General features: G+C 39.1%; 1 protein-coding gene across 1 annotated transcript; it reads right to left on the bottom strand.

Moving 5' to 3' along the window:
- Positions 1-18,971: 18,971 nt before the first annotated feature.
- KCNF1 (potassium voltage-gated channel modifier subfamily F member 1) lies at positions 18,972-21,406 on the bottom strand. Its single transcript, XM_053459753.1, has one exon. The coding sequence runs from the start codon at positions 20,760-20,762 to the stop codon at positions 19,302-19,304; it is 1,461 nt and encodes a 486-aa protein (XP_053315728.1). The 5' UTR covers positions 20,763-21,406; the 3' UTR covers positions 18,972-19,301.
- Between the last annotated feature and the right edge of the window lie 2,347 nt (positions 21,407-23,753).

Raw genomic sequence — 23,753 nt, 5'->3', positions numbered from 1 at the left:
TTGGATTTTCATAATGTGTAGTAAAGTCAAGAAGCTGAAACACAGCTCTCCTGCTAACGGTACTGACAAACTCATCCTTTAAAAAACAGACCCCCGGATGATTCCAATAAGATTACCTCTTATTATTCTTATTTATTGTTTTTTATAGCTCCATCATATTCCGTAGCGCTGTACAATGTGTAGACAGGATATAACAAGTAGTATATAATATAACAATTTGACTTACAGAAACAACAGGTGAGGGGGGGCCTGCTCAAAGAGCTTACAGTCTACAGGGATTTAGGGTGTATTTCACAAAACGTAAAAGGTAAAAGTGCCGCTGTGGAGTAGCCACGCTAGTGTACCAGGAGAGGGACTATGAACACTGAGCTAAGGAATACGGGAGCGCGTTAACAAATAAAACACAATTTTTGCACCTGACAGACAGTGTTATAGTCTGAATTGTTATTTTTTGGCAATGGTGAAAGGTTCTTTTGCCTGGTCAGTAATGTTGACTTTTAAAGCCCCAGGCATTATATGCACTTTGATGGATATTATAGCTGAATGTTGCCTATTTTTTTGGATTTGCACTTTTTCCTGTCCTCAGGTGCAGGTGTTTGTTGCGTGAGGTAAAGAATGAATATTTAAATATATAAGCAATTGGCAACATTATTACCATATGATGATGCATTACCTAGAAAAATGGCATTGTACAACAGTCACATCACCAAAACGCTGTGATATGGAAATGTTTAACCCGTGAACATGGGAAAAACAATAAAAAATGTCAAACAGTAAATATTTAAGAAGGTTTCCATTCACCCTTCAATGGCACTACTGAAAAAAACTTGGAAACTAGGCAATTCCTCTGGAATATATCATTTCTGACTAATGGTCTAGATGAGATGAAATACGGCAGCGCGCACGTCCATGAATTAGTGCACCCAGGGCCGTTCTGGGGACAACGAGGCAGCCCCGGCACCGGCGTTGTAGCAGTAGATGAAGCGAGTATGGAGCGATGGCCTGAGTTTACCTGCCAGCACAGCCAGCAACGTTTACAACGTCTGATACGTGAAATGAGAGGTTCTTTTGTAGTGAATAAAAAACAGTGATAACATAGCAGTGCCTAAAGATCATTTAGTACAACGCCTGCGGCAAAGCCTGTTACATTCTATTAAATGTATTTTTTTTTTGGCTATATATTTATCTAAAACCTTAAATAAACGCAGTTATACGACCCATTTATAATCCGTGACGTCACCTCATTGCCACCTGATTGACAATGGGTATAATATTTTTTTTAATTATGTGGTACAGTAACTCCATTAAAGCCGGTGATGTCATTTATCACATTCAAGCAGCGTGTATAATTATAATTATGCTTTCATACAGATTTCTGCATTTAATAAAATAAATACAGAGGTGTTTGTATTTTGAAGCCACTATAACAAATAATAACAGATTTTGATTTTAGGTTACTCATATTTATAATAATTTTAGCATTATAATCAATTACTCTGGAATAAGTCTAAACCAAACCCACACAATAACTTGCAGATTCACTAACATGAGGGTAAATGACTTTAAACTTAGCAAGTTTCGGGCCAGGCATGCAGGTTTAATGGCAACAGTAATGTCCTTGCTTAAAACGTGCGACAATCATCAGTGGCACCTACTGTATAGAAGAAAAGTGAAGGAAAAAACAACTTTTTGTTTCTAGATTTTTTTTATACATACTAGCACTCAAATCTTTGAAGAGTCTTCCATTTCTGGGGAATATGTTTCATGTGAGGGTGAGGCTAGCTATGCGAGAGGACAGGGCTAGACACATCTTAAATTAGGAGGGTCAGTGGGAAGGAAAGTAGTTAGGAGAAGCCATGGACAAACTCTACTTCCCAGTCCTTAGAAAGAGGAAGATAACCTGGAGACCCTCGGAAGCAGTTCTTCAACCTGAGACTCCTGTTCATATCCCATGAGTTCATTGGTATGAATGATAATGGGATTCAGCTTCACTGCATGATCAATGGAAGCTCTGATTGTACCTTTCCTCGTTGGAAACAGGTGTATATCTCAGTATTACCTGTGCTTGCTCCAGTAGGGCTTTAGTCCTTCATCTGAAAAATAATCAGTTCTCTATTTATAATTACAAATGGAAATGTCCCAGATTCTCTTGGGGTGAAACCTTTCCTTGGCTTTCCTGACTTTTTTGGTGAGCAAGTGAACAGAATTAATTTTGAATCAATATATATATATATATATATATATATATATATATATATATATATATATAATTTATTTATTTTTAATAATTTTTTTTTGTGCTTGCCTAAATTAAAATGCTTAAATTAATGAACATAATCAATATTGAAGGAGAAACAGTACTCAGCTTACATGTTCTCCAAGGGGGGGGGGGGTGGCACCTTCTAGCCTGGGTGGCAGGTATAATCAAGTGGCTCTGTTGGCCCACAACCTGGTAATGAACACACACACTGGCAGACATATATACATACATGCTCTTGCATTAACATATCCTTACACACTCATGGTAGCACATCCACTCTAACACACACATACACACACGCACAGATGCATGCACACTCACTCCCAAATTGTCTCTGTGTCCAAACGGGTATTTTTCAATCTCCTGCCATTGGACATTTTTTATTGGTATTATTTTGTCTATTTTTTTCATTAGTAGGGATTTGTTATATTATTTCTTGACTCATGGGAGGATTCGGAGAGAAGGAGCCACCCCTGATAAATACAGGGGAGTATTGATAAAGAGGTAAATCCCAAGACCTGTATTTAACTCTTTATGTTCTTAATATTAAGAACGAGGCAGGGGATGTTAGTGTGTGTGACAGTGTGTGGCTGGGGATGTTAGTGTGAGTGACTGTGTGTGGCTGGGGATGTTAGTGTGTGTGACTGTGTGTGGCTGGGGATGTTAGTCTGGGTGACTGTGTGTGTGTGTGTGGCTGTGTGTGTGTCTGAGGATGTTAGTGTGTGTGACTGTGTGTGTTACAATTACAATTTAGACTGCTTTTAAAAAAATACTTTGGTGGTCTTCTAGAAAACCAAGGTTAATTTTTTAGTTCCATCTCATCAATACTTCTTTAGCTTTTGTTAATTTAAAATAAATGTATATCCTAATAAACCAAAACAAAAAAAATAATAATGAAAGATAAAGACGGGCACTTGAAGTTCCCACATTGTGTCTTTGAGCCCCCCTCCAAACAATAAAAGTGTATAGTGTTACTTTAATCCTACCTTCTACGCAGAGAACAACTGCCGTGTCTATAAATAACATTAAAAAGATCCCTCTAGAGTTATTCATTTTACTGTTTTATGAAGTATAGCAGCTGAAGTAGTCAGAAGAAATTAAAAATGCATGTATGAAGAAATCTCAATAGCAGAAAATGAGCCGGCACCACTTATACCTTTACAATGGGTTCAGATAATATTTTTATTAAAAGATCCCTTTGTGAGCAACTTACATTTTGTGAAAATGACATTTCAGTTAGCTACAGTGATTCTACCTGCCTGTATTTTAAGTAGATGCACAACCTTCCATAAATACTATAATTCTATAAACCAAATAAAGTTATATCAGTCATAGATTAAGTTATCTAATGCATTTACCCCTGGGAGCCATTCTAAAGAAGGTCTCTGGGCAAGGTAAGAAAGTCAGGTGGGATGTGGGTGGGGTGATTTCAGATGGGTCTGATAGTAGTGAGCGGTGATTGATAGGTGGGATGGGAGTGAGTTGTGATGTATGTGTAGCCCTGGTATCTATATATATATATCCAGTTACCGTAGACACAGACTTCCAGGGCATACATGTGTACATTGGACATGACTTTCAGCCAATAGGAAGCCAAGGTTCCCCCCCAGGAAAGAGAGAAGTATGGCTGCCGAGAAGACAGAGGAGTGACTTGCATACCTGGGTAATTTCCATGTTTGGCTCGGAGAACTCCAGGAGAAGCACGGGTTCTCTGGGTCAACAACCAAATCCACCGGGAGTCCTGACATGCCCCGCTCCCCATTTATTTCCCCTTTAAATGGGGGTGTCTTCCACAATGTCAGCAGGAACGCCCACTGATGCCAGTGGGCAGTCTTGGCTGCGTCCCGAAAGGGTAGGCTCTGGGTAGCCAGAGACCAAAATTTCCAGCTCCAGCAATCAAGAGGATTCAGGTGTTGACCTGGAGAACCAGAGAGCGGCACTTCTCCCGGAGTTCTCTGGGTCACACCTGGAGAGTTCCCAAGTATGAGAATATAAAACATTTCCCTGCTCTTTCTAGACACATAATAGTTGTTTTTGGGGCTGTAGGACACTGCGATACACTCTTACCCAGGAAACATGCTGAGCTCCTAGTACAGAGGAACATCAGAAGAGGGACAGAGGGATTTGATGCTGAGGACGACTGTCCCTCCATAACAGGGACTCTGCAGAGGTAGTTCAACACACAAATCTTGTTATGATAAAAGCTGAAGTTGAGCTCACAAAAATGTCCATCCACCCAGTAGGCAAAAAGTGTGACTTCATCCACCTACAATAACCACTCAGGCTTAACATTCACCAGCCGACGCAAAATGCCCCCAGCTGTCAGATAGCCTGGCTGGCTCATTGACAACTATTTTAAATCTGAAAGCTCTACAATTTATTCTGAGTAACATCAACAGTATGAGGGACTAGCTGAGATTCATGTGCCATATCTTATTTAAGATTGTTTTTGTTCTTAAATGTAAATCTATTTCTCTCTATGCTCTCTCTTAACTCTGTCCTGACTGAGCTGTGTGTAACACATTGTACATAAGTTCATGCGATAATGGGTCGTCAGAAAATGTGAGTAACCAAGATAGAAATATAATTAGCAGATACCTTAAACGGCATTTTAAACTTTATATATTTTTAAACCTCTGCATGTATCTATGTACCGGAACACTGCAAACAAGATAGGCATCTGCCCCTCGCCAGATCAAAAGCCCAGAGTGGTTCATAAACCCCAAAACCTGAACCTTGTACCGCAATGCATTGTTTTGCATTTCTGTGTGCCATTTCCCATGACTTTTTTTCTTATTTTTAATGCTTTCAGCAACATTCTCAATGAGAAAAACCAACGAGAATACATCTGACAACATTTATTCATAGCTACCAAAGTAAAGTTTCACCAACTAGCTTCACAGCTGCCAACTTTTTAGGAACCCCCCAATGCACTGAAAAGGTTAATTACTTTGACGAGAGATTTGTTTTATGATGTTGGCACATTCTAGATAGAATACTCCAGGATATAATACTCAAACACAGTGTGAGCTGCTAGGTAATTCTGAGTTATACTCGCTGCATGTCCATACTGCTTTCATGTGGTAACTGTAATGGAGCTGGCAGGGACAGGCTTTGGCTCGCCAGTTACCAAGGACCATCTTTTTTGTTATATGAACAAGTATCTGCTTCTTGGCGAGGTCACAAGTCCAATGCTTTCCAGGATGTCCTTAGGATTGTCTTTAGAATTGAAAATGCATGTGACAAAGATTTTGAGGCATAGGCAATGTTAAGTAAAATGAATGACAACTCACATGACCTCACCAGTAACTAGCAACATTTCTTAACCTAACAAAAAACATTGTAAATTGTATGTATGTATATATAATTATTATAATACTTTATTTATAAAGTGCTGACAGATTCCGCAGCACTGTACAAGATGAAAGCAGTGGGTGGGTGCTTAAATATTAATTTTGGGGGTATAGAGGGCAACTACAACTTAATTTAGTGTATTACTGCCAACGTGACTTCCACATCAGTGGAAGATGTATTATCCCCCCACTTGTTAGGAACACTATGGGGGCAAGGGCTACATATATTTTAGTCCTTCATCCCACTGAGCACATTAATTATCACCTAGTCCATCACACGTGGAGAGTATAGGTAAACAGAGGTCCGTTGGGCACCCTAAAGTAGAACTGTTGCATCCGAAATGAAATCTTAATGCAGTCCAGCAATGAATATCATCAATCATGTCTGTTATTTTTATTTCATTTTAAGATAATACATCTACATCCCATTTGGCTTGACTACATGCAGACAGAGAATGACAGAGAAAATTTCCCTTCATGTCCTATGATCCATCTCTAAAGATTACATTGAAATTCAACTGCCAGTCCAAGGAAGAAGTTGTAAAACACTTTATGTATTCCGCCTGTACTGTTTAAGCAGCTTACACATGAGTCTCTCTTTTGCTTTACATTCCTATAGTTATACGTAGTTGCTGGTCTGATGTATACTTTTCAGTGTTTAAAGGACAATTACTTTTTTCACATGCTTGATACAGGTTTTAATTAACTCTTTACATTCAATTAATGAAGTGATCATTTAAAAGCTGCATTTTGTGTTTGCTCTGGTTATCTTTGTATTTTATTTAAGTTATTTTGATGATCTGAAACATTTATATGTGCCAAATAAGCAAAAAAGAGAATAAATCAGGAAGCGGCAAATGCGTTTTCACAGCACTGCAGCTCTTATGAAGCTACTCATGTAAAACAGCGCACTAATCATTATCACATTGGACATATGTTCTTGTGTCTGGATTAAATTAGTGGCACGTGTATAATCATTCTTTCCCAAGGGATATGGCTACATGCCCAGTGTTTATAGGCTCTAATAATTCTACAGGAAAAAAATAACATAAAACTTATATATTTATATATATATATATATATATATATTTAGTATAATGGGATTATCTGGAACCCCTAAATAGTTTACTTTTGGGATCGATACCTGGCAATTGAATTGTATTGATTTAAAGGATGTCTTTCTCAATGGAAATCCTTGAATTTTTCACCTTTAGAAGAAGAATGGTTTAAATTATCTAAATTACTCAACCTTTCTAAATAATGAGCTATACGTCTTTTCCATCACGCAGTAAAGGAAAGGGGTCGCCAAATACCCCTGTGTTAGCCATCCTCTTTGGTATTCTGCATCATTTTGCTTTAAAAAAATTATTAAAAAGGAACAGTAAAGTGGGCCCTGGATACACAGCATCAAAGAAGGGGCCGCATAATCAGGTCTGGATCATGCAAGAGGGGGGCATGATCACCTTATGGCTAGTTTGCTATAGGTCAGGGTTTATGGTGGGGTGGGGTTAAGGGTCTTTAAATGGGGGTGTTTTTTCTCTGATCCTCTACCATTTTCATTACAACAGGAAGGAGAGGCAGAGAGAAGCGTTTCCCTCCCACCCTCCCTGTGTTTCTTCTGATGGTTCTTTGGTGTGGCGGGGAACTGAGGTTCCCGTCAGGTTTTATGGTTGGTTTATTCATGGTACGACGTGAAATTGTCGCGATTTTCATCCGAGGTATGGAATCCGTGGTTATTGAGAGTTATGGTGGGCCTTTTTTCCACGGGCAGGGTCCCATGGGAAAGGGGGGCCTTCGTATTACACCACGAGCTAGTGCGGCTTTACGGCTCTTGGTTGGTGTACGCGGTAACATGTTTGTGTGAGTTACCTGTGATGAGGTATCGATGTTTAGTCACTTAGTTGTCGCACGGTCGGTGGTTGTAACCTCCTTGATTCTAAAAGGGTAAAATCTGGCGGTTCGTACATTAAGATTGGAGGTTACACAAGTTTAAGGAAATGTATGTTTTAAAGTTTGAATAAAGTTTTACGTGTCACAGTACTTACCATAAATAAAACTGTGGCTTTTTAAAATCCAATTGGTGTCAGTCTTTACCAAACTTACTTGTGCATTTTGTTACTTATAGGTTTCCCTTTTAATGATGACTCCATGGAGAGGAAGCATTACTGTCATTTAGCTTGATAGCACAAGATTATTTTTATACAAGGATAATAAAATAGAACATGCAGTTGAGTGTCATTGGCATTTCTCCATCGGCTTTGTGACTTTAGTGCTTTATTTGAGGAATTATAGAATATATATGTATATGTACAGAAATGACCATTATCATTCATGGTCGGGGTAGAACCTGGAGTCTCCGGGTGAAGCATTTCCCTTACCTGGGTCCCTGAGACACTCTCCTCTTTCGTCGAGTCGGAGAGCAGTGCTTGGCTTTACCCACTCCTGGCCCACCAAACACTATCTGGGGCTAACCTCACTCCACATATAGTTAGCCCTACCCTGTCATGAAGCCATTACCCCAGAAAAGGGAGAGCTCTGGGTAGCCGTACCGTCAACTCACAGGTATGACCATTTTGGGGGGTTTTTAACCAGTATTCTTACTTATACCCAAGACAGAAAATAAACCAAAAGAAGAAGGAAGTCCTGGTGGTACCTAAAACATAAAAGATCCAACAGCAGCAGTCTGGTTGTGAGGCGATAAAAGGTTATTTAATAACGAGCATTGAATTGTAATAATTATACCTATGCATATAGTACATTTTATGAAATGCAAACGCACCAAAAATTAATTTGATAGCTCTTTTGCCAAACATATGTTGGCTCGGTATAATTAAAGGACTTCATACAGTAAGGATGTGGCAGACTTGGCGTCCACTGCTTTGTTGGATAATGAAGGAGGCTGATCTGTGTTCGCAGCGGTTGTACGGATTTCTGGAAGCAAGGAACGGCATGTAATTATTTCTTTCAGTGCAACGGCGCACTGGGTTGTTATGGAATTATCAAGGGCTACGCACCAGCGTGAAAGACTCGATTCAAATTACTATGATTGCTAGAAATTAAAATGTTAGACGTAAAAGAAAGTTAAGAATTGAAATAAGGGCATTAACACATTACGGACCAACATTGAAATCCCATATATAAAGGAAGGGAAAATAATAATTAATAAAATAATTATCTCGTCTCTAAATTGTGCTGCCTGCTTTTCAATGTTTTATTCTTTTGATGGTTATGTGGTAGACGGCTTATCCATTATTATCATTATTATAGTAATTAATTGGCCGTGGATTACCTGAGTGTTATAGTCGGGGTAAGTTAATTAATTTGCAGTCTTTACAAACTGCTTCCCTTCATCATACTTAACAAGATGTACAAAACTCCCAATTAAAAAGTGAATCGATGACTCTATGACTTCAAACATAACCATATTAATTACCGGATCGACTTGTATTGATTTTAAGGCGCTCGCTCACGTATGGTCTCTTTTGTCAGAATGAAGTTAAACCGGTTTGAGTTACACAAATTTACACATATCTAGAATGCGGGAAACGTCGATGCCGATATCTACTTCAAGGTCAATAACATTAGAGATTGGGAATTCATTAACTCTGAATCTGATTCTAAATCAGACTAGGAATACAAATTCCCCTTAAAATCCCACCCCTCCCTTGTAAGTGTAATAAATATAAGTAGTGTATGGGCATATATCTAGATCGCACAAGCTGAGTCTCATCATCTTTCTGGCTGAGGGTCAATAAGCTCCCTGTCCTTGTGACATCATATCATGGCGCCCTGTAGTGAGGATGGCGGCCACAGAGGGGACACTGCCCTTGGCCAGCCATAGCATTGGGTTAGGTAAATACATCTCTGGTTTTAGGGGACATTTCAGAAGACTTTGGGTAACTGGAGAATGAAATCTAAATAAGGGGACTGCTCCACATAATGATGCATCTGCCTTCCGAACTTATCTCTCAGTTGTGATGAATAAGGAAGCCATTACCATAGGCTATTTTCAGACCTGGGAACTTGTTGGCTCCGGCTATCTGGAGGCTACCTTTGCGGGACGCGGCCAAAGCTGACCACTGTTTCCGGCGTCGCCACCAACGTCATTGGGCATTCCCGCTGACATCGCGGGAAATACCCCCATTTAAATGGGAAATGGACGGAGGTGTGTGTGTCAGGACCCCGTTCCCACGACCACAAGGATTTGGGTGTCGACGTGGACTAGCGGCGCTTCTCCTGGAGTTCTCTGGGCGAAACCTAGAAAGTTCCCAGGTATGGCTATATGTCATATAACAGTTCATGCTTTTAATACTGATGGTCCATAGGCAATTATAGATTCACATCTAATGTGAATTAGATGTAATTAAAACTACATTTATTTCATACATACAAATAAATGTTCGATTCTAGAATGAACTTGTGGCTGGGATCAGTCTAATCTCCTGATGGACATTGTTTCCTTTTTAATGGCATGAATGGCATGAAGTGACATGTAAAGGGTAATTATTAGCCATTGGCTTGTATGTCATTAACTACTTAAAACTTAATGTGTTCTGAAATGATTCAGCTATGGCTTTTATAATGTACGATTAAAGCACATGGCAATTATTTGTAGAGGATGTTCGTGAAATGTGGCAGCGACCTTGATTGTCTTGCTCCGGGTAATTGAAAATGCTTGGGTTGGATAATAAGAAGCAGGAATATACTTTGTGTTACTGTATTGAACTCGTACAAAGGGAATCTAATGCATTTCATAGATATGATTTGGAAATCCAGTTTGACTTTGGTTTCCTTTAGTTGTGTCGCATTAGGGGATCTTATATACGCCATGACTGTTGGCTCGTACCACTTGTAAGAAGAAGTAAAGCCTCGTTGTGCTTTAAGCAATCTTCTTGTTCTCTCTCGCCGCCGGAGCACTTCTGTACTGAGCTCAAAAGAAGATGCTGCTGCTGCATATGGAATGAACTTTCTATGCCTCGGGCTTTCTGGTTTCAGTCTGTCCTGGTTTCACACGAATGAAAAGCTTTCTGCTTAATCTTCCTTGTGATTGTAGCATAGAACATGAGAATCCTCACTCCAAAAAAACAAGAATTTTCGGTTCTATGTCAGATTTTTTTAAAAAAGGCATTAACCCCTTGTAACCAGAAGTCCATGACTCAACGAACTACTAGGATTATTTCCAACATCTATTTAAAAGAACCGTCATGCAAATTGTTTTAAAAAACGGTTGAAATTAGTGTAAAAATTAAAAATGACGTTTTCTCGGGGAACCTCCACCTTCCGGGGCTGCTAAGCTCCAAACTTTTCCAGTTTGTAAACCTATTTGGTTAGCATGTTGGCATCTCTGGGAGGAGACATGAACCGTCTTCTAGGGGAAAGCGCAGCGCAAAGCCGGTGGCCATAGCCAGGCCCAGACTGGCCATCTGGAACACCAGGCATCTGCTGGATGGGCTGGTGGCTGATCAGGTCCTGCCGTGTGTGGCCGCCAGCTGGATATACACAGCCGCATGCTGTGAGTATATAAAAATGTAATGTGCTACTAATCCCACCTTTATGTATCAAACCCTCGTAATCAATATCTCCGGAAACCATCAAACAACCAACTCTAATCCGGCCAAGCATACTCAGCCTCCTGCTCATCCACTCTAAGACATTAAAAAGCCAAGAGGATCACACAACCTTTGGACTGCATGCCCAGAGACAAGTGTCCTCGACCATAGGTTCGTAGATGTCATTACAGCTCATCTTGCAAATAATTTAGTAAATCCATTGCTAGTTTCAGCACATGTTCATATTCTGCATTAGGTTCTTTCTTTTACTGCAATCATTCATTATTTCCCCTTTTTTTTATTAATTACTGATACGCATGTTAATTACTGATACAGTTTTATGTGTTTTATAAGCGACCCCGCATAGAGTTTTATTTGTAAATATTTTATTTCATCATTTATAAATAAATGTATAATTCCATGTAAAAATGTATTTACTAATCCTATTTTCATATTTGTAATGATTAAAAAGGTCTGTTATTGATTTTTCCAAGAAATTGCTAATTCCATAGCACCACTTTACACTGCAATGGGTGCCGCTTTGTAGAAGTCAGGCTCCATTGGCGAAATGGCATTAATTAGCTTATGAAGCGGCACCGCACCTCCCTTTGTGCCCTTTTAATTGCTACATCAAAAAGACAGCTGAAGTTTCACACAGATCCTGCCGCTTCTCTAAAGAACAAGAACTACTCCTTTGATCCTCTAATTTTAGGGCACTGAAAAGAACAATATATTTTTTTAATACGTCACGGTGAAAGTACTGAAAAGGTAATGATATACTTTTTTTCTGAGCTTTTCTCCAAGCTGCCTGGAGAATCGGACTAATTTTATGTTTTGGTTACCGTTTCCAAAGAACTTTTTCTAATAAGCGATTATTTAAACAAGGACGCCAAGTGGCTTTTTATCTTTCATTAAACTTTTTGTTGTTGTTGTTGGCTGTTCTCATCTTCCAGTAGATCACCCGTCTTATAAAAGTCCTATGAAACAAAGCAAATGTCAACTGATAATGTGGTATTTGGACAATATCATTTATAGTACTTTTTTCATTTTTTTTTTAAACAAAGTTATTGTAAATGGTCTGGGTGAACCTCTTTATATTCAATTATTCTGAACTATTTTATACCTATATTTTAAAGGAAAATCGACAGATGTATCTAAATTAAGCCACCTTTATTCATACAGGGAGTACAGCTTTAACCCCTTAAGGACCGGGCTCATTTTTTGTTCTATACCCTGTGGGACCAAGGCTGTTTTGACACTTTTGTGGTGCTTGTGTTCAGCTGTAATTTTCTCCTCACCCATTTAGTGTACCCACATAAGTTATATATTGTTTTTTTCAGGACAACATGGGCTTTCTTTATTTTTTTATTTTATTTTTTAAATACTTTTTTTTATTTTTTTTATATTTTTTTTACACATTTTGCTGGTACTGGATGGTTCATCTAGTGACATCACTGCATAATTATTTTTAAATTATTTTTTTTCCATTTTTTTTTTTTTTGAATATTTTACTAATCACATTGTGATTAGAAAGCTGGGCTCCATTGACTTGCATGGTTGAATGCAGTACCTGTATTCAACCTGCAAGTGGAGCCAGAGTTCTCTAGAGGGTCTGGAGACCATCTAGCAAACTCTTTCATCTTTATTGTTTTTTTTTCCCGGGCGCCGCCATCTTGCTGATGGTGAAGATCACCGGTAGCGGCGGCTGTGACCGCTCTCCGGAGCGGTCACAGCCCATCCAAAGGTAAGTGTTTGGTGTCGCTGGATGCCTCCTGATCGAGGCATTCCAGCGACACCATTTAAGTTTAGGAGGCGATCGTTGATTTGAAGTGCTTTTATTTTAACTCTGTTGAGATCACTTTCTAAGCTTAATTAACTTTTTGACGGTTCAGGACCGTCAAAGGTCATTTAGTGACCTGTATGTCATGACGGTCCTGAACCGGCAAAGGTCGCGAAGGGGTTAATATTTAAGTGAGAAAAGCCACCAGCTGGTTCCTCAGATACTCAGAGTAAAGTATGAAAGAGTCGGCCCCTAACAATCCATCCATATACCCTGAGATTGGCGTAAAAGCGCGGGGACTCTGCCTCAAACCCGGCCAGTTCTTGGGAATAGGGACTGGTCGAAGCTGAAACGAAGCTGGCGTTAATCTTGATGCGACATGGCTCTTGACTGCAGAATGACCAACCAGCAATAACATCCTTGTGATGGTCCATGAACCTGCTGGGAGATCCGCCAAGCGGCTAAATCGTTATAATCCAACAAAGCCTTTGTGTCGGTTCTGCCTACGCACACAAACAAACCTTGTCTGAATATCAACGTGACGTTACTCTTCCTTAATTCCTAATTGCTTTTCCTCCTTTCCGCCTTTCATGTGTTTATCTTGTGATGGCAGATGGAGATTGCTTCTCTCCGTAAAACATTTTCCTCCCCTTCGCTAAAGCTTGGGCTAGGAACCGGTGAAAGAAGAAGGCAGATCTTGGTCACCATGAAACACCCAGATCTTGGTCAAACCAAACGCCCAGGAAACAGCTGCCCCCATGATCTCCTAACCAAAGCCCGTAAGAAGATCCTTGACTTATGATATTCTCAAAAACCAGTGTCATAAAACAATATTTCTAGATCTCCACTGCAAACCTGATCGGACAAGGTCATTTTGGAAATGTATCTCTCCCTTCGTGTTATTGGTATGTTAGCCAGCCAACATGAGATTTATCTGAAATTAGAACATGGGTTTATGATCAGCAAGTAAATGGAAACTGTTTCTACGGCTCATAAGAGGGGTTATCCCTTAAACCCCCTGATTATTTTAGAACATCCTCTAGCATGTGTGGAATGCCATAGGGAGCAGCCCAAAATACACAGAACATTGCAGGCCTGTAACAGTAGATGCATTGGGAGAAAAAAAATAGAAGCTATTGACGCAAAGCTTAGTAGTGATTCTCAAACTGTGGTGTTGGAATATCGGAGGACCTTCAAGGTGGTCTTCAAACCATAAATGGTTCTAAAAGACTTGGTTTGTGTGTTTGCTTTCACGTAGATTCAAGTCGGACCCGAAGCTAACTCCAGCTCAAACTTCTCATGTACCTTCACACGCTGGTCCTCTCGAGAGTCCTTGTGGTTGCCTGCAAGGACTTTCCTTATGTAGTAGGTGAGTTTTATCTAGAAGGAGTAAATATATCCACGTGAGAGCATTTCCATAACAAATCGGAAGCTAATAAAACTTATCATATGATTACGTAACCCAGGCATGGCCAAACTTTTTTCGAAGAGTGCCAGATTTGATGAAGTGAACGCGTGCGAGGGCCGACCATTTTGCCTGACATTCTTTGAACCATTAAAATTAAATGCAAATTAACTATTTCATGCAAAGTTTATTGAAAACGGCATACTTTTCATTTTGTGACTTGGATGACAAATCTAAACCGGTGTTAATTCACCTTTAATATCAAAAAAACAGATCTATATTCGGGCAACTTACCTGTGGGGCCTTATCAGTCCGGAACGCGGGCCGCAATTGGCCCTCGGGCTGGACTTTGGACATGCCTGACGTAACCGGATAAGCTGGTTATCTTTGAATTACCGGTAAGTGTGTGTTTTGATGGGGAGGAGAGGACGGAGGGGCCACTTGGTTATATTTGCCCCCTGAGCAATGGCAAATATATTGTACGACATTTAAATTACTATTGTTACTTAGTTATGTAGCGCCATCATATTCCGCAGAGCTGTACAACGGGATCATTTAAAGTAAGCCACCTCTGATGGGAGGCTGTTCCATTGATCTACCACCTTGTAATAAAACTCTCGAACATATCTCTTCCTTTGAAATAAAACTTCCTTCTCATATTCTTGTAAGTATATCAGAAATATTTCTATCACAGTATCAAACTGACTGCGGCAGGCTGGAGGGTGCTGCGGAGGCAGAGGAAAAATATGCGTAGTTACCAAGGTAGCTAAAATAATGAATTTATTAGAACATATGGGCAGACGCGATAAGATTGGCTCTCTAGTGCTAATTCATTTCAACGGCGGTTTCTTCAGCGAGATTCCCATTTAGAGACATTGAGTTCGACAGCAGATGAGGGCCGTCTCGCCTGCCCGTACTTTTCGCACGACCATTCGGCCCCTCTGGTCTGCCTGTTATTCCTGATGTAGAGATCTTAATCAGTCGTTGGTCTCGTCTTAGATTCAGGATAGTTTTATGCCTGTTCCATGCACATTTAACTTCCCTCACTGTATTAGCTTCTACTACTTTTGCTGGGAGGCTGTTCCACTTATCTACTACCAACTCAGCGAACGAAAACCTTCTCGCAGTACAGTAAGATCTAGTTCTTTCCTAGGGATTCGTCTTACGCCAGTACTTATCTTTTACAGACAGCCAAGGCAAGTGACCAAAAACATCAGTGGTATGACGATGTTTCTCTTACCTGTTACAACGATTTCCCCTCAGGACTCTTTATTGCATACAAGAGCATTCCAAAAAGTAAAATGATTATTAAGAATGTGCTTGTGTACGGGACTTCGGGACGAAAAAAATTTATTTCAATTGGAAAAAATCAAGCAACTTATTCATTAACCCGTGAATGGCTGGAGGATACAAGGTGACACGCACCCTTCCCCAACAGATTTAAATAAATCTGTGAATATATCGTTAGGAGTTAATAAACAGGGGTCTGTTAATGAAGGAGATGGTGATGAATGGCTTCCTATTCCCACCCCTTGTGTGCGGCTGGATGGTGGGTTCAAAATTAATCCTGGGGGGAAGGTCCTAACTACCCCCCCCAGCCCTCACCTCCATTCTCTGCTCACTGCCTCCATCCCATGCCTTACCCCCTATACTGTGCCCAATGCAATGTTTCCTTTCAAAAACCCCTTAGGGGCATCTTTGCCCCCCTAGCCACTGGGTCGGTGGTTAAAGTACCCCAAAATGAATCCAGAATGACATTGAGCCCTCCTCCTTCCCTCTGGCCCTGTCTTGTGGAATGGAGGGCTACTAAATATAATTTAAAAAAATAATAGTCTAATTGAATAATAAGCCCTACCTACCCCAGGTAGGGTAGATTAGGTCAATCCAAGCACCCTTTGAGTGCCAGGAAGATAAACAGTGAAATCGTTCCAGAACATACGATAGAAACATTCAACTATGAAAAGTCATTGAAGTCCAAGAGGGAGCCAGATTTAATGTGAAAAGGAGTATCAGAAATAGATGGCATAATTAGAGCTAGAGCACTGGCAGGTAACATGAAATGATTCCATTACAAAAAGGGTAGTAGATACATGGAATGGACTTCCAGTATAAGTAGTACAGGTAGCATGAAAACTCTGGATGTGCAGAAAGTCATCTTAAACAATTGATAAGTAAAAGGTGATTCTACGCAGACTAGGAGGGCCAGATGCTTCTTTTCTATCATCATTTTGTATGCATCTATATACCCAGAACTGTATGTTTCTATACATTGAGCATTACAGGAGAACAACCAGCTCTCCTATATACAGTTATCACTATGCAGACATATGGCTAGAATGTAACCAGTATCTAGCATATATTTGTATCATCATAAAATCTGGGTTTAATTCTCTGTAATATTGTCAAATAACATATTCTAATATAAAAATAAAATTTGCTCATATAATGATTTTTTTTATTAGAATTATTACAGTGTTTTAGATTGTAAACAAAAAAAGAACTCACCACATATTCTGACCCTGTTTTAATGTCTGGATAACACATAACTATTCTGAGAAAATACCCCAAACCAGAAGATCTGGACCCATTTCCAGCACAAACACTGATTAAAAATGTTTGAACTTTGATGCATTTTATACCACGTGGTTATTTTCTAGATGAAGATCACTTCTCTCGAAATATAATCATTATTTTGTTTTTATTTTGATAAGTAATAAAATGAATTGAATAGAATGCATTCTATAAAAGCAGAAACACAAATGCATGGTTATCAGAAATAAATACATTTTGCAAAGTTACAGAAAACAAAACCTTCATCCCATAAATCCTGTATATACACATATCTTACAGTGTGGCCCTCCAGTTATTTAATGCCTTTTCTATTAATGAACCAAACCTATTCCCATGGCAACTGCAAAATCTAATGCAAATATCATGTTTCTTTATTTAGATGGCAGGGCTTTAAGACCACCAAGGGCAGGCACAGCTACAAGTGCCCACAACGCAGCTGAGAAAATTGTTTTCTAAAAAATGTGGTAATTACTGTTTTCTGTTGTTACCCATGATATCTTGTAAGTAATAAAATAAACATAAAAATCAACATTTATTTTTTCTTAAAGAATATTGAATTATATATATATATATATATATATATATATATATATATATATAAAATCACTTTATTTTATATATATCTATATTCTCAGTGGGCTAGATTCACATGAAAAAGTTATAGTTATTTTTGGTAATATGGGTAATAGAGGCAATGAGTGAAAATTGGACTAAAATCAGCATTAGATTTTATCTTGGGTAATGGCAGCTCACCCAGTGTTTGAAATATACTCACTGGTAATAAATTACATACTCCCCTACTGACTATGCCATTGGTATATAATTCAGCCTTTATTCATATGTACAATAAGGTGAAATAGAATAACACAAAACAGTGGAATCCAATAAAGATTCCAAAATGACCAAACCCACATTTCTACTAGTCTGACACCCTGTGTGTATTAAACAGGCTTTATTATATATTAGTAAAAATAATATATGGTTATCTTAAAGAGCAAAGTTGTGCAAAGTTATACAAATCTTATCACCATAGCAACCAATGCTTTGGTACTTTTGGTATATTATCATTGGTTAGGACTGGTGACCACTTTTAAAGCTTTCAATAGGGAATGCAGTTTATAACTCTAGAAATATAGAATCTGATGGCAGATGAGAGCCATTGATCCCTGATGTGGAGTCTCAAACCTTCATCAGTCTTGGCCTCATCTTAGAGTCATGATAGCCATGTGCCTATCCTAATAAAGTTTTTCTTTCCTCACTCTATTAGCCTGTACCACATCTGCTGGGAGGCTGCTCCACTTATCCGCCATCCTCTAAAAAGCCATATTATGTTGCTTGAGTGGAAGTGAAAGGTCTACAGTTACGTGTATGCTCACTTTAGAGCAACCTGCAAGTTCACTGTCTGGTTACCATAGAATGGTTTTATATTTTGCATTTTGCCACATAATTGATATATATATGTGTGTGTATATATGTATGTTTATGTCTGTGTGTGTGTGTGTATATATATATATATATGTGTGTGTGTGTTTGTGAATGTATGTATATATGTATTTGTATATATATATATGTATGTATATATATATGTACTGTTATATATATATAACAGAGATGTATGTTATGCATTCTTCTAATGGCCCATTGATTTCTAGTGTTTAGCATTAGCATTCAGGTGCCAGATGATATATCCACTTATACTAATTGATATGTGTCACTTTGAGAAATTAAAAAGGCACCATGACAATTTACAGCTGCTGATAATGTGGGCTGCATTGATTTGCCTTTAATATGTTACTCCTTGGTCTGGAACCTTGCAGCTCCTCTCACAAACAGGTGCTTCTAAGTTTCTGCCTCTTATTATATTATTATTATATAATATTATATTATACCCTGTTGTACTGTGAATGGATATGTTAACCGCATTGTGAATGAGTAATTCAAATAACCTTGTGCTTAGAGCAGGAATGGAACCACACTGGGTGATAATTTAACAAAAAAAGTAAATGGATGGTTTATATGTAATCAGATATTGCAACAAGTTGATATTACAATTTGCCTAAAATTACAGTATTGATTTATTAAGATAAAATCCCTGTAATGGAAAAGATCAGTGTTAGTATTTTTTCTTATAAAGGAAAAACCATTACTGCTTCTGTGTGACTTCGAAAAAGAACATGTTACAACCTTCCACATTTAATATGGACATATAGATATCTTACATACCATATCATTGGCACACAGACAAAGGTTTGCCAATTACATAGTTCCAGTTCTGTATTTGTTTTAGTGGCTGTTACAGTATATCAGATTAGAAGGTAGAAGCCTCACTATTACAATCAGAGGTCCATCCGCTGTTCAGAATATCTTGGACCCACAGCAGTTATTATTTGCAGCTTTGAAGCCTTGTCCTGTGCTGTTTCTCCTTTGATAAACCTGGGATGAATGTATCACTGTGTGACAATCTGAGATGCTTATAGCCAGAGAGTCCTCTCCCATCCTGATCAGAACTTCCAGAGTCAACTCTGGAACACCCAAGTATACCTCCTCCCGAGTGAAGCTCCATCAAATCAAGTTCATGTTTGGTGGCAGTTTCCAAAACTCTCTGCTTGTTGTAGTACTTGACAAAGTTGTTGATGATGGGGTGAATTGGTAGGGCAATAGCTATCACTCCACAAAGGAAGCTGGTGGCAGCATTGAGTTTTCCCAATGTGGTTTTGGGGTAAATATCCCCATATCCAACTGTGGTCATAGTGATAATTGCCCACCAGAAAGACTGAGGGATGCTTTTAAACAAAGTGTCTGGGTGACTCTGCTCCATGGTGTATCCCAAGGCTGAGAAGACAAATATACCCACAGCAAGGTACATCAGGAGTAGTCCAAGCTCCTTAAAACTGCTCTTGAGGGCATAGGTTAATGTTTGGAGTCCAGAAGAGTGTCGGGCTAGCTTGAAAATCCTTGCAATTCTCATGATCCTGAGAGCCTGGACAGCTTGCTGGACGTTAGTTAGCTCCATCATTCTTGCACCCAAGTGAGTTAAAATGAGGCTCACATAGAAGGGGAGTATAGCCAGCACATCAATGATGTTCATAAAGGAGAGGGCAAAATGTAATTTATTGGGGGATGACATAAGCCTGAGCAGATATTCCAAGGTGAACCAACCTATGCAGGCAGTCTCAATGTTGTCCAATGTTGGGTGTTCCACATGGTTCCCCTCTGCGTCTTCCACCTGTAGCTCAGGTATGGTCCCCACACACATCACCACTGAGGAGATCAGGATGAAAAAGAAGGATAGGACAGCTGTAACTCGGGCTGGATAAGAGGATTCAGGCTTCTCCATGAACTTCCAGACATATTTCTGAAATCTTTTCCACCTGCTCTCTGAGGTGTCACATCCCAGATCATCCAATATCAGCTGAACTCTCCTTGCTATCTCCTCTAGTTCTTCTTTCTTCTCGCTCAGGTGGCTTTTGCAGCACTCATCCAAAAACCCCAGGTCCACTCTCCAAAACTCCATTTCATTCTTAAAACATATGGGGCATATTCCCTTTTTCATATGGACCTCTCCATAGTAATATACTTCTATGATACATTTAAAAGCATCAGGGTCCCTATCAAAGTAGAATTCCCTCTTCCCTGGGTCATAGTCATCACACAAGGAGAAGATGGCATCATAGCCTCCAGCTAAGCAATTGACCAACTCGGCCAGTCTGGTTTCGGGGTATCTATTCAGTATATCTCCATCGAGAACTTGCCTTACCCCCCCAACATTCACTATAATTTCTACCTCGGAGTCATCACTGGATTCAGATCCATTCAGATCCTTAAAGCTTGAGCTCCCGATCATCTTGGACTTAAAGAGTCGCTTCTAAAGATTCCAAAACTTTCTATTTTATTTTTCTATCAGGGTTAATTAAAATAAAGCATACAGAGGGTTGCATTTAGATCAATGATGTCCACAGGAGAAGATGTTATGAGACATATCTCAATCCACTGATGCCTGTGCAGATCTGCGTTAGAACTACAGCTCAGCAGAGCTAAAAGAACCCTGCGTTTTATTGTTGAAATGTTGCAGTTTACAGAGATGGGGAACAGGTTAAGAGAGATTTGGGACTCACGATGCAGATGGGTCCTCTGGTCCTTCTTCTGTAGGGTCTAAGGTCTCCCACCAGTGCATCGATGGCTCTTACTGTGGCTGTTCACGTTCCCATCTGTGACATGTCTCCTCTGGCAGTGACTGATGCAGACAGATCTCAGAGCGTTAAACACAATCAGCAAGGTGGTCCCTTTAAACCCTCTCCTTCACCAAAAGGTCTCTTCACTTCACTTCAGCTCCATGGATGGTGTGTGAGGTTTGGAGAGAGAGATCCTGCACCCGGCAGAGGCTGAAAGTGCACTCACTGGAAACTTGCTCTTGCTTTCCCAGCATAACAGGAATCCCAGGCTGACGTCAGGGAGCTTTCATAAGGCTTTCCTCTCCTGGTGAGGATCAGGAGCACCATCCAGCTAGCATCATATCGTGGACCAGCTGCAGAAGGTATGCAGGACACATACATCACCTCCTCATATGTATACCATACAATGCATGTCTGCGAAGAAATACATGAGAGCATTCATCTCTGTGAACACAGAGACAGACAGCTTCTGATGGGTGTGCTTTTAGAATTCAGATGTGTCGACAGCAAATATCCCAATATGTTTCTATATCACAGAATGAAATATATACAGTTTTTATTTAAACTACATGGATAGGATTACTTTAGGCATTCATGAATAAAGAGGAGGAAAATTAAGCAAAGCCTATTATAATGAGTAAATGATTTCATATGCCTTGAGCATCTTGTGTGTTGCTTGCTCGTCATTGATTTTCTGCCTCTTCTCTTTTAGTTAAAGGGTTAATTAGTTCACTTTTAAATATATTTTAAGTTTATTTTGATTCTGGTATCCCTGCTGCAGAGGAATATATTTCAGCATCCCTATACCTGCTACATATAATGGGAGAGAGCATATAATGGATTTTATGTGCAAAATATTAGCATTCAGATTTTACTTATTTAGGGCTTTATTATTATTATTATTATTAATTATAATAATAATAATATTTACATTTAAATATCAAATTATATATATATATATATATATATATATATATAGTTCTTTTTTAGAAAATACAGATTATTTAGGGATTGCCCAAATTAAAGGCAAGATAGCAATGCGCAAAAAAATGTGATGAAATGTAAATGGAATAGCATAGTGTCTGGGGAGGTTTCTCTCTCTGGAGTTAGCACTTTCCAGGCACTTTAGTACATTTCTCCCTGGGTTACAAAGAATACTTTACTGATGCCTAAATATCAGCTGGATTTTCTTTCTGACTCAGGAGATCCACAAAGAACCAGAAACTGCAGCTTGCTGGAAAGATCCTGCAGCTTAATACACCATCTTATGACATTAAGATACAATTCAATCAATATTTCTCTTGCCTAAAACCCTTCATCTCAGCTATGAAAATCATGTTAATATATGTATATTGAGATGCAAATTTCACTAAAAACAAACATCAGAGAACTTCAGCTATCAAGTTATTTGACATGAGTATAGTGGTATTACTGCAGTTTAATGCCATGCCCTAAAAGTATGGCAGTATTGTGGGGGATTGAAATTGGTTGCAATAACCTCTTAAAAAAAAAGAAAATAGACATAGAGAAGATCCAGATGGTCTACTACAGGAGGTGGCTCAAGTGATCGGAACCCCTGAGGTCCTTTGGTCCACACTACACCAGATACAGATATCAATTGCTTAGGTACAAATAAAAAATCTAATATTTGTTTGTTAGTAGGTTAGATATTCTACTGAAAGCCATCTTCCCCTCATTTGCCAGATCCAAGTCCTACCAATTGCAAACCCTCCTCTTATGAAATATGTTATCAATAGATTCACTAAAGGATTCACATTCAGCCTCTAGGAGTCTGCTGCAATGTATCAACATGACATTAAGTAACTGCTCAGAGCCCCTTGGTCTACAGGAACCTCTTAAAATGTATGGGAGGGTTGAAATGAACATTTCTTATGAAGTTATATAACCTTAATATATATATACGGTATATTTATATATATATATTAAACTTGGAATAATTATTGGTTTCCTTTTTGTATGTATAATTATATTTTTGTTTATCACTTGTGTTAGAGATGGCTCCCTGTTAAAATATCTGCTTGGGCCCCTAAAAAAATTCTATTCTTGCCATTATTCTTTTCAATGCATTAGCCTGCACTCCTGGCCAGTATGTTAGACCCCTTGACGTTTCAGAGGTAGTGATGTTTGACTGGCTGTAGCACAGGGGCATTCTGATTTTTTTTCAGTTTTCTCTAAATATCTTTGGACCAGTTGTCAGTTGCCTGACCCTCACCTCATCCACGAGCATTACTTCACTTAAGGATACCACCAATTTTATTAACATTTGGATCCTGATATCTTCCCCGTTATGTATGTAGACTGTATATCTAGCCCCAACAAGTATGTTTATGATATATTAAACAGGCACTTGCCACAATTGCGGATTGCGGTCCCCAATCCTGTTGTCCCACCAAGCTCCACCATTGTTTCCAAAAGTCAGTGGGATAGAGTGGCAAAATCAGGACTGTCCCGCACAAAGCACGAGTAGCTTAAGACAGACATGCTGGGCCTATTTCTAGGCTATGTATTAGGTTTTACCCTTATTACTTTGGTTATCAAGGTGTAGCAGCAGGTGTCCTGTCAGCCACAGTACCAGGAGGCTCCCAAAAGGTAATGTGATGGTTTTAAGCAGAAGACTTTATATCCATCGTTGGGAAACATTT

The sequence above is a fragment of the Spea bombifrons genome, chromosome 3, assembly GCF_027358695.1.
Source record: "Spea bombifrons isolate aSpeBom1 chromosome 3, aSpeBom1.2.pri, whole genome shotgun sequence".
NCBI classification, from domain to species: domain Eukaryota; kingdom Metazoa; phylum Chordata; class Amphibia; order Anura; family Pelobatidae; genus Spea; species Spea bombifrons.
The sequence above is the reverse complement of the archived record's forward strand: the minus strand, read 5'-3'. Positions and strand labels throughout refer to the sequence as shown.

Bases quoted from the DNA above. Each gene is read 5' to 3' on its own strand.
- KCNF1 (XM_053459753.1), bottom strand. From the start codon at position 20,762: ATGATCGGGAGCTCAAGCTTTAAGGATCTGAATGGATCTGAATCCAGT.